Source organism: Myotis davidii, unplaced genomic scaffold, assembly GCF_000327345.1.
Source record: "Myotis davidii unplaced genomic scaffold, ASM32734v1 scaffold217, whole genome shotgun sequence".
NCBI lineage: Eukaryota > Metazoa > Chordata > Mammalia > Chiroptera > Vespertilionidae > Myotis > Myotis davidii.
Genome location: NW_006290034.1, coordinates 378,289 through 389,335, shown reverse-complemented (window position 1 = coordinate 389,335; position 11,047 = coordinate 378,289). Strand labels below are relative to the sequence as shown.

The 11,047-nt window shown below is 60.9% G+C and overlaps 1 protein-coding gene across 1 annotated transcript in view; it reads right to left on the bottom strand.

The window, feature by feature from the left end:
- Positions 1-11,045, bottom strand: part of SLC44A3 (solute carrier family 44 member 3) — a gene marked incomplete at its 5' end in the record, with an annotated part of 48,833 nt that extends 37,788 nt beyond the window's left edge. The window contains 8 exons of the mRNA XM_006762920.2: positions 1,466-1,652; positions 2,992-3,116; positions 4,123-4,212; positions 4,408-4,568; positions 6,938-7,031; positions 7,285-7,421; positions 8,558-8,700; positions 10,815-11,045. Of these exons, the coding sequence (XP_006762983.2) occupies positions 1,466-1,652; positions 2,992-3,116; positions 4,123-4,212; positions 4,408-4,568; positions 6,938-7,031; positions 7,285-7,421; positions 8,558-8,700; positions 10,815-11,045 (1,168 nt within the window). The remainder of the gene's footprint in view (positions 1-1,465; positions 1,653-2,991; positions 3,117-4,122; positions 4,213-4,407; positions 4,569-6,937; positions 7,032-7,284; positions 7,422-8,557; positions 8,701-10,814) is intronic.
- Between the last annotated feature and the right edge of the window lie 2 nt (positions 11,046-11,047).

Below are 11,047 nucleotides of genomic sequence, written 5' to 3'. Positions count from 1 at the left end.
ATAAACACAGCAGCATTATTACACTTAAGATAATTAAATACAATTTAATAGTCTAACTCGGTGGTCAGCAAACTGCGGCTCACGAGCCACATGCGGCTCTTTGGCCCCTTGAAGGTGGCTCTTCCTAAGCCTTAGGAGGACCCTAATTAAATCAATAACAATGTACCTACCTATATAGCTTAAGTTTAAAAAATTTGGCTCTCAAAAGAAATTTCAATCGTTGTGCTGTTGATATTTGGTTCTGTTGACTAATGAGTTTGCCGACCGCTGCTCCAGGCCGGCTTTCTCAGCTCTGCACGTACTAACGGGCACTGTGGACCATTTAATTCATTGCTGGGGGTGGGGGCAGGCCTGTGCCTTGCAGGGTGTCCAGCAGGGTTCGAGGCCTCTACCCATCCGATGCCAGCAGCATCCTCCTGCCCCTACCCGAGTCCTGCCAGCCCCCAAGGTCTCCAGGCTGCCCAACGCCACCTGCGGGACAAAACCAGTGCCCGGGAACCAGGGCTGTAAGCGAACCCCGGGTTAGGGTTAGGGTTAGGCTCCTTCCATGAAAACCCAGGGAAGTCCCGGAGGGCGGGCGGTCCCCGGCACGTGGCTGCCCTCTCCTGGGCGGCTGTGGCCCTGCAGTCAGGAGCCCCGCGAGCACCGGCTATTTTGTTGCTGAGCTTTGTTACAACGTAGCAATAGGACGTGTCCGGAAGTTCAGGGACCAGACCCAGGATGCAATGGGTCTTGGGGACCTAAGAAAGGACTTGGCTCGGGCTCAGCTTGGACACGTGTCAGAAGCCCCCGGCGGGCGGTGGCCACGGGCCTGGGCTGGACGGTCACCTCTCTGCCCTGAGCCTAAGGCCACCCCCCAACATCCTCTTTCTCACCCACTGGAAGGCATCTGCTTCCCAAGAACCTCGCACGTCTTTCCAAGATTCTCCCGGGACCCTCCCTCCTCCCCCTTCCCTGCCGTTTCTCTTGTGAAACAAAACCAGCTGCTCTTCAACCCACAGAGGAGAGAGCTTCCCGCCTCCCCAGGCCCAGCCCAAGCCCGTCACCCTCACCAGGCACCTGGCTGCCGGAGGCTCGGCCCCACAAACCATCCCACCAACACGGCACGGCCCCGACACGCGGCGGCCCTGACACGCGGCGGTCCTGACACGCGGCGGTCCTGACACGCGGCGGTCCTGACACGCGGCGGTCCTGACACGCGGCGGTCCTGACACGCGGCGGTCCTGACACGCGGCGGTCCTGACACGCGGCGGTCCTGACACGCGGCGGTCCTGACACGCGGCGGTCCTGACACGCGGCGGTCCTGACACGCGGCGGTCCTGACACGCGGCGGTCCTGACACGCGGCGGTCCTGACACGCGGCGGTCCTGACACGCGGCGGTCCTGACACGCGGCGGCCCTGACACGCGGCCCTGACACGTGGTGGCCACGACACGCAACCCCGACACGGCGGCACCCACCTCACCTGCGGTGCCCAGGCCCAGCAGCACGGCCCCCCAAAGCGCCCAGAAGAGGAGGAGGACGGCGCACGTCCACAGCGGCTGGAGCAGCAGGAAGGGGCAGCGGCTGAGGGCCTTGTTTGTGACCTGCAGAAGCTCGACTGCCAACTTCGCTCTCGTCCTCAGGATAAAAATCAGCACCAGCAGAACCGCCTGGCGAGAAAGGGGTTACGCTGTTCAAAGTGCCGCAGCGGGAGAGGCTGGGACACCCCGCCCTCCCCTGCCCCAGCCAGCAGCCTGCTAGGACAGCTCCTCCCGCTTTCGCTGTCCGGGAACACATTCTAAAAAGCCAACTGGGCACCTAGTGCGCTGGTCCCGGCGAGGCCCTGCCGCCGTGGCGTGAGCAGGACACTCCCGGCCCTGAGGAGCCTGTGGCCGGTTGGGGAGCAAGAGAACATGAGAGTGAGGCCTTGGGCTGGGGGCTGCCCCCCTTCCCCCCGCCCCCCACACCCGCAGCCCGGAGGTAACTGTGAACGCAAGGTCTGCGAAGGGCAGGGAACACGCGTGACGCAGACGGTCTAACTGCCGCAAAGCATCTCGCGCCTCCTCGGCCTTGCTCCCTGCACAGGAGCCCCACGTAAGGACAGAGCCCCCTCCCCCCACACCCTGGCCCAGGGCGTCTCACAGCGGCTCTGAGCCCCTGCAGGTGGGTCTCCTGTGTGCGGGTCCCTGGTTACTTCCTCTCATGTCTGACCAGCTGGGAGACCCTGTGGGGGAGGCCAGTGCCCCTCCCCGCATAGGGAGCAGGGAGAAGCGGGCGGGCAGGGGATTCCTGGGCTCTGCCACCCGCTGGCTCTACAGCAGCCCGCTCCCCAGCCTCGGTCTCCCCACGACACTGGGGGCTCTGGAGGGAGGAGGGACGGCCACACCCCGACAGCCTGTCGTGCTCCCATGTGACCAATGAGGCGACAGGCAGAGGGCACCCCGTGGTGGGCGGGGTCTTGACCTAGACCTGAGGCTGGTCCTGCACTTGCCGTGGGACACACTGTGTGTGCAGGGGAGGCGGGGGGTCATGCACAGCAGGCCCCGGGGATTCCCGCCCCTGGGGAGTGGCCCACACCCTCCGTGTCTGCCTGTTGCCACAGCGGGGGTCCGGGAGAGGTGGTGGGTTCTCTGTGGCCAGGGCCCGGGGGAGGGAGCAGGGGGCTCTGCTGGGCGGCGTGAGCATCGTCCTCACACAGGGAACAGTGTGCCCCGCAGCGTCCACCCTTCAGCCACCTGGAACTTGGCTCCACTGTGCTCAAGGCCAACGAAAGCACGCCAGCAGGGCGGCCTCGGAGAGGTGGCGGGAACGGGGAGAGGGAAGACGCGTCCCTAGTGCCGGAAGGTCCGGGCGTGTCCCTGCGTGGGGACCACAGGTAAACACACAACCAGCGTCCTCGCTCACTAGGCGAAGACACAGAAGCTCTCCCTGTTCCGGCTAAAACCAGGCACTTGGATTCAGAGCTGCGGCCGGCTCACCCCCTCCCCGCTGCCCACACGCATTTCTTACCGTGAGAACCGTGGCCACCACAGCAAAGCCCAGCAAGCAGGTCACGTTGTCCCTTTCCGTGTCCAGCGCCATGCTGAGGTCAGCGCTGTAGTCGTAATACAGCCACCACAGGACGCCACAGACAACTGGGAGGCCAGGCACAGCTCAGCACCTGCCCCAGGTGCCCACACACCTCCACCTGCACCCAGCTCGTGGGGCCACACGTCCCTGGGCGCCCCGAAGGGCTGGCAGGCCAGGGCCACCCAGACATGGAGTGGATGCGTGTCTTTGGGAGATGCAGGGGGTGAGCAGGGGAGAGACTGTGCCAACAGGACGGTGAGAGGAACAACATTCGACCCAAAGTCTAAAACCTCCCAGCGGGCTCTGCTGGTGACGAGCCCGCAGGCGCCGGGGCACTGCAGACACTCTGCCACCTTCGCCACATCCAGTGACAGGAAGGTCACAGGCCCTCTCCAGCCCTGGCGCGTGGCCCCCGGGGACTCACTGTGTACCTGGGCCGAGGGCGCCGCGTGGCGGAGGGCACAGTGGTTCTCCCGGGAAGGACACGGGCTGCACCCGGGACTGGAAGCTCAGATCCCTGGACCCTGGGTGTGGCTGCTGCCCCGAGCCTCCTGCCCGCCCTGCCTCGGGGCCCCTCCCCAGCCCAGCAACGAAGAGGGAAGCAGTGGGGCCCTTTTCCAGGACGGACACGAGGTCACGACCGGCAGGCTCGTCCCCCACGAGCAGCGAGATGGGGTCAGAGGGGAGGCTCTCTAAGGCCCCACGTCACCCAAAACCTGGAGCCTTTTGACTCTACGCTTAATGGAAAGGCTCTTCACCTGGTCAAACAGAACCAGCCCGGCCGCGTGGCTCCGTGGCTGACAGTCGGCTTAGGAAGAACCAGCCCGGCCGCGTGGCTCCGTGGCTGAGAGTGGGCCTAGGAACCAGGTCAGGGTTCAGTTCCCGGTCAGGGCACAGGCCCGGGTTGCGGGCTCCATCCCCTGTAGGGGGCGTGCGGGAGGCAGCCGATGGATGAGTCTCCTCTTTGATGTTTCTATCTCACTCCCTCTTCCCTCTCCCTTCTTTTCTGAAATCAATTTAAAAAAATAATTTATTATTCTTTTTAAAGGAAAACCAAGTGGAAATACTCACACAGCAGCCCCACAATAACCAACGCGACCAAAGTGTGAACCAGCAGGCGGGTGACAACGCGGAAGGTGAGCATCATGGCCAACGACAAGGCTGGAAAGAAGCGAAACACGGAGTTCAGAGACCACCGCAGTGTGAGGGCCCAGAGGCTCTGCCCCCAGAGGGAGGGTGACATACAGAGCGAGGCTCTAAATTTAATCAAGAGGCTAATTTTCATCGCCCGACATCCGTAAGTGGGAGGAACCCTGGCAGCCCGCACGGATGGCCATGAGTGAAAGTGAAGACTACCGAGTGCGAGGACACACAGGCCCAGGATCGTGTTTCTTCCCGACATGATCCCGCTGAGCACACGCTGGAGGGCGTCCGCATCGTTGATCAGGACAGACGCGAACAGGGAGTAGCACTCCGGCGTCTGGGGGACGCAGCGGCTAAATAGGGGGAAAGGCTTGCTAAAAATAAAAGGTGGGAAATGGTGGAGAGGTTTGTTTAATTACTTTTTTTTTTAAAGATGTTTAGAATCCTCAAACAGTGGTTCTCAACCTTCTGGCCCTTTAAATACACACAGTTCCTCATGTTGTGACCCAACCATAACATTAGTTTCGTAGCTACTTCATAACTGTCATGTTGCTACTGTGATGAATCGTCATGTAAATATCTGATATGCAGGATGGTCTTAGGCGACCCCTGTGAAAGGGTCGTTCGACCGCCAAAGGGGTCGCGACCCACAGGTTGAGAACCTCTGCTCAACAACCAAGGGAGCATAAGAGAGGCAGTAATTAAAAAGAGGTATAGTACCCTGTGAGCAGAGGCCCTCAGAGAGCCTGCCGTCAATCCCTGTCACCATGGTGACAGCCGATTGATGCCTCTGGATGGGGAATGACCAAGGGAACTCTGGGAAGCAGGCACCCAGAGATCATTGGGAAAGGCGGCCTTGCAAACTCAGAGACCTCAGTGACCCCAAAGGGTGGTCTGAACTGAAAGCATTTTAATTAAAAGCCGTCCATGGTGGGTGGTCACGTCCGAGGCCAGCAGGTAACTGGTAACTTCCCTTTTCCCCGGGCCCCTCAGGGCATAACCAGTGCAGCAGGCGGAGACCACAATCCCCTCCTTGTTACTGTTATCACATTAATTGTTGACTGTTAACTACCCTGCACCTGCCCGTGTAAAGGAAGTATGTGGCCATTTTACTTTTTATCCAACCCCAGGGGTCCCCCCCCTTTGCTGTCTCCCGCCCCCCTCATCATCACCAATGGGTTTCCTGTGCGCACACGTCTTCTCCTTTGATTGCAATGTATAGAACAAGGGGAAAACCCGCCATTCTCCGGAGCACTGTCCCGATACATGGAGAGTCTGCTCCCGGCAACTGCCCACAGTTTGGCTCAGATAAACTCACAAAAATTCTTTACAGGTTTGAATGCTTCTTATGTTAAGAAAATTCATCCGAGCAAATGACACAGTGACTGGATGGGCAGGGAGGAGGGAGACTGGAACCAGAATTCACCGGAGGGAAACCTAAGCCTTTCAGATTTCAAAGGCACGCGGGACTCAAAGTCCTACATGACCTTGGACTCCAGAGGGGGAGGGCCTGCTGGTCAGGGACCGGCCGCAGCCTTTTCTCACTGCTCCTGAGAGCTCTTACCTGGGCACCACACCTCCGGGCACCCAGCCACTGCTCTGAAAGGGCTCCTGAGCCTCACGTGACCAGTGGGGGAGGAACAATGGCGGGTCACAGGGAGGCGGTCAGGAAATGTGCTGTGGCCCCGCAGCCACGCTTCTCGGGTTGCGAGCCTTCACTCCCGGCGGGCTCTCCCGGGATAAACCCGACTGTCCCACGTCAGGACAGACACTGGCTTGTGCGGGAGGAGATGGAGCCTCCATGTCCCCAACTCTGTCCGAGGAAAGCCCGCCGGCAGGGCTTGTCTTCACTTGAAAAGCTGGTATTGGAAGGGTCACATTTGAGGGTGAAGGGCTGGTCTGGTGACCCTAGGTCACATGGTACCCCCCACTTCGGTGTGAGCCCAAGGGGCCCTCTGCCAGGCCATGGCATCGAGGAGCCCTGCCTGCTCGCGTGGTCACAGAAACAGCGTGGGAGAGCTGAGCCTGATGGAGACGCTTGTTCACGTGGTTCTTAGGAGGACGGGGCCGGGGCCGACACGGCCACTGAATGGAAAGGCTCAGGGTGAGGGGGGCCTGTGTGTACTTCACTCCCACAGGTTCCCTCACTGTGACTGTTACCGTGTTAGTTGCTGACTGTTAACTACCCTGCACCCACCTGCGTAAAGGCGGCCTGTGTCCATCATTTCACTTTTTATCCAATCCCAGGTTTCCCCCCTTTGCCTTCTCCCGCGCCCTAATCCATCACCAATGGATTCAAGTGCCCACTTGCGTCCCCTCCTTGGATTGTGATGTTTAAAACAAGGTGAAACCCGCCACTCTCAGGGCACTGTCCCAATCCACTGAGATCCTGCTTCCTGGCCACTGTCAACCATTTGGCTCAAACTCACAAAAACTCTTTCCGGGTCTGAATGTTCCTCACGTTAACACGTGCACGCATCGCTCTTGCCGGCTCCAGGTGCCGTGGGAGGGCCACATACACCTTATTGCTGTTTCCTCCTGCTCGGCCTGCTTCCCACCCCGCTGTCCTTACAAACGCTGCAAACAGCCCCACCTGGTTGGTCCCTGGCCTCTGGCCGGCCTGCTCCCTGCAGACAGCTCCACGCTCTCTCCTTTGCCCCTCCCACAGTGCCTAGAAGAGTGATAGACAGGGCCAGGCACCCAATCACCTTTGTTGACAGACAGGGGACTTATGGGCTTTTACCTGGGAGGCACTGGGAGCCTGGGGCACAGTGAGGCTGCCCTGGGATTCCGGGTGTAGTTGGCGGGACTCAAGCTGTACACACACAGGAAGGACCCTGGGAGCAGGAGATGCGCAGACTGTAGGACCTGTCCCTGTCCCTGGGGAGCCAGCACAGCAACCCGTCCGGAGACGGGATGAATCCCTGGGATCTAGAAAGGGCCTGTGGGGGCCTAGAGACAGAGAGCACACGTGCCCCCTGAGGTCAAGGGGGGCCCTCAGGGCAGGTTGTCTCCGGCAGGTGTGCACAGGTGACCCCACCGCGGCCCCCCCTGGGGCAGGGCCCGCCCTCGGGGCCCCTCGGCGCCCACCAGTGTTGTTGGCGAAGAGCTGCACTTCTTCCAGGGTGCGGAGCTGCTCCTCGGGGCAGCTGGCCACGCAGAGGGCGGTGGAGGCGAGCCGGCCAACCCTGACGTCCAGGTGGCAGGGATCCATGAAGAACACGTGTCTGGGAGACAGGAGACAGGAGGGGACCGCCTCAGAGCAGGTCTTCTCGTGGGGTCAGCGTGGGCCTTAAAACATAGCCACAAGCTACCAGATGCGGGTGTAACGAGCAAAGCCTCACAACAAATGCCTCCGCAGAAGTCAGTGGGCGCCATGCCCGGGCCATCGCAGCGGGAGCCACACTCGACTGTTAACTAGCGGGCGGGGCTCAGTGGTTGGGCTGCAACCCATGGGCCGGGTCACCGGTTAGATTCCCGGTCAGGGCCCATGCCCGGGTGGTGGGCTCCATCCCAGGTAGGGGGGCAGGAGACAGCCGATCCATGATTCTCACTCATCATGGATGTGTCTCTCTCTCCCTGTCCCTTCCTCTCTCTCTAAAATCAATAAAGACATACTTTAAAAATAAATAATAATGAAGCTGGACTTGTCTCTACGGCCTTTGCCAGTAGCATGCACAAATGTACACGAAACATTTGAACTAACATCCCTGTCCGGCTCCGCGTTTTCTGGGGGACAACAGCAGGGGCCGCCTGGACCTCCCAGGGGGCTGGAGGCGGGCAGCGCACCGTCTGCTCTAGGAGACCCGCAGGAAGCACCGCTGCCCCGAGTCTACCTACTTCAGAGAGTAGCTGGACCCAGAGCCGCAGGAGGGGAGGCTGTGACCCGAGGCCTGCCTCTCCCTGTGCCACGGGCCACGGATGCGAGTGCAGACGGGCGGGGGAGGGACAGTCCCCGGTGCTCCCGGTCGGGACGCGGGTATTTCTCCATGGAAACAGCACTGGGGATGGTGTGCCCGTGCTCACAGGCCACTGGACTGACACACGAGGAGGCGGAGGATGGCAACAGCCAGCGTTCAGTGAGCCGTAGCTCAGGCAGCATCTCGGGATCCTGGCCACAGCCTGGCCGGGGGGATAATGAGCCAGGCTTCACCGGACGGAAACTCAGCTCAGAGAGGTGACGGGCGCTGCCTGAGGGCGCACAGCCGACAGGCAGCAGAGCCGGTCTGATCCGAGGGCTGTTGATTCTGAAGCTGTGGCCTCAGAGTTTTAACGGGAAAACGGTCCCAGGCTCAGAATGACCAATGGACGCAAAGTGTGACATGGAGCCCCCTGCAGGTTGGAGGCTCACGTGGACACTTACTTTTTTAGGGTCATGTCCTGCCCGGAAAGAGGGGCCCCCTCCACAGGGGAGTTCTTCCTGCCGCACACGTTGCCGAAGCTGTCGTGGCCGAAGAGGAGCCTTCCCGTGGCTCTGGCCGCCACCGAGGAGCCCGTGATGAACATCTGGGAGAGCCCAGATGGCACGTGAGAGCCTGGCCAGGGGCGCAGGGGCACCCCCCTCCACCCCCCAATGTTGACATGAATGAAACCAAACAAACTGGGGGGCATCAAGGTGCTCCCCTCACACGTTCACCAGGTCACCCGGCTTTTATCCAAGGGCCAGGGCTCTGCCACTTCTTTCCCCGAGTTTTCAGACGTCTGTCCGTCCACCCGCCCACCCCTTCTTCTCTCCTCCCTTCCTACCTTCCCCAGGTTTCCTTCCTTCCTCCCCTCCCTTCCTCCTCTCCTCTCACCCCCTTTCTGTTCCTGTCTTACAAAAACTGGCCCTCCAGGGTTGGGGCGACACAGCTGATATACACCAGCAATTCCGCCGGACAAGAACATCTTGCAGTTGATGGTCACTTTTACCCAATTTCACAGTGAATGTGGAATATCTGAAATTCCACCTCAAAAGTTCAGTCCCAGTGACAAGCACTGACGGGCCTGGCAGACTGTCAGATCTTCCGAGAACACAAACACGGGGCGTGAGTTTCCCAGCCGCGCCCGCTGCACAGAGCACCACCTGGGACTCAGGACGCAGCATCGGTCAGCGGCGGGACGCAGCGCGCCTCCGGGGACGTGCCCTGTGACACCATGCGTTTCCCACGTGCACTGTCCCAGCCAAATGCTGCAGGGGGTCCGCACCGCACTCGTCCACTTAGAAACCAGAACAACAGCCTGCAGGGCCCAGCGTGGGCCAGGGACCGAGCCGGGGACAGAGATGCCGCCCGCAGAGGCAGGAGGAACAGGCCCTGTGCTGTTTTCCGTCTGCGGTTTAACAATGTGGCAGCAGCTACTAAAAGCCGGTCTGCTCAGGAAGGGCTCGGATCTGACGGAGGAGGGACACGGGCACAGGGAAGCCTCCGGTTACTTGGCAAATGGCCTGCTCTGAGGGCCCCTCTCAGCTGGCCCGTCACCGCGCAGGCTGTGCTGACCCAGCGGCCGCTGGCCGGGAGCGCAGCGGTGACGCCTAGGTTTGAACCGCGCAGGGGCTGGGGAAGACCGTTAAATAACACAGGAGCCCCAGGTCCAAGCTGCCCGGTGCCGGCCGGACAGCGGGCCCGGCAGAAACACAGCCACCTGTGGGCAGCCCCAGGGCCGCGATACGGGCAACACAGACGTCCAGTTACACCTTTACGGCCCCGCCTGTCTATGTGGAACCAGTTGGGAAAGTCAGCAACCAACACTTTTCTAAGGAGAGAGGAATGGGGAAGAGAAACATGGCATCTTAGAATCTATTCCACTTTATCGCTTCTCAGCACAGGCACTCCTCGCTGGTGCTAACAGCGGGCTTTGTGGGCGAATCACCCGCCAGGCAGCAGATGCAGCCTCCATCGCCACGGACGGTGTCACCCGGCGGCCTGTGGGGGTGAGGGAGGCTCTCCCTGCTGTTCCCACAACTCTAAGGCAGTGCAGAGCCGCAAGATCCCGCTTCCACGGGACGCACCCAGGACCAAGCAGCACAGCCTGGGGAGGTCTGCCAGCAACCACATACCTGGGAACCGGAAAGGAACTGGTGGTGGGGGGTGGGGGCAGTGACCAGCTACAGCACTAGCAAGTTCGTGGCACAGGCCTGCTTCCCTCGGCTAAGAGTCATCGATTTCCAGGCTCACCTTGGGCTGTCCTGTGTTAAAGGAACAGCAAACGCCTGAGGGACATTTTAACCCGGGGGCTGAGGTGGTATGAGCACCTCCACGAAGTGAGTGTGGAAGATAGACCACACACGGAAGAGAGACGGCACACGGAAGAGAGACGGCATGCGGGCTAAGAAACGATCCCATCTCCCCGCTCCTACCCCATGGCCTCTCCTCCTACCCCATGGCCTTGGCCCCTAACGAAGCCTTCTGTTCAGACGCCCTGCAGGACCAGGTGAGCACACACCTGACCAGCGTTCCGGGAGAGTGCTCATCCTGCCCTAGGCAGGGCCTCCCATGGTGGCACCAGCTTTCACCTGGACCGACCCCCCCACACACACACACCCAGGCTCCCCAGGAAAGGGCTGGCCGTGCGCTTTACAGGCGGGGCAGTTCTGTGGGGACCCACACGCCAGTCTCCCCCCGCCAGGCAGCCACGCTCACCAATCCCGCCCAGAAGAGGAAGAACAGGAGCAGCCAGGCCTTGTCGGTGCATTTCCTGTAAATCTGAGGCCGCCACTCTCTTCGCCGGGGGGCTCTCTCTGCAGAAACCTGCCAGGAAAAGAGGGGAGCGCGGAAGAAAGGGCCGGTCACCTGTGGGTCCCACCTGGGGCGGCCCAACTTGCTGGAGGACTGCGCCCAGGAACTTCCTTTGTGTGTGTGTTTGTTCTGGGAGC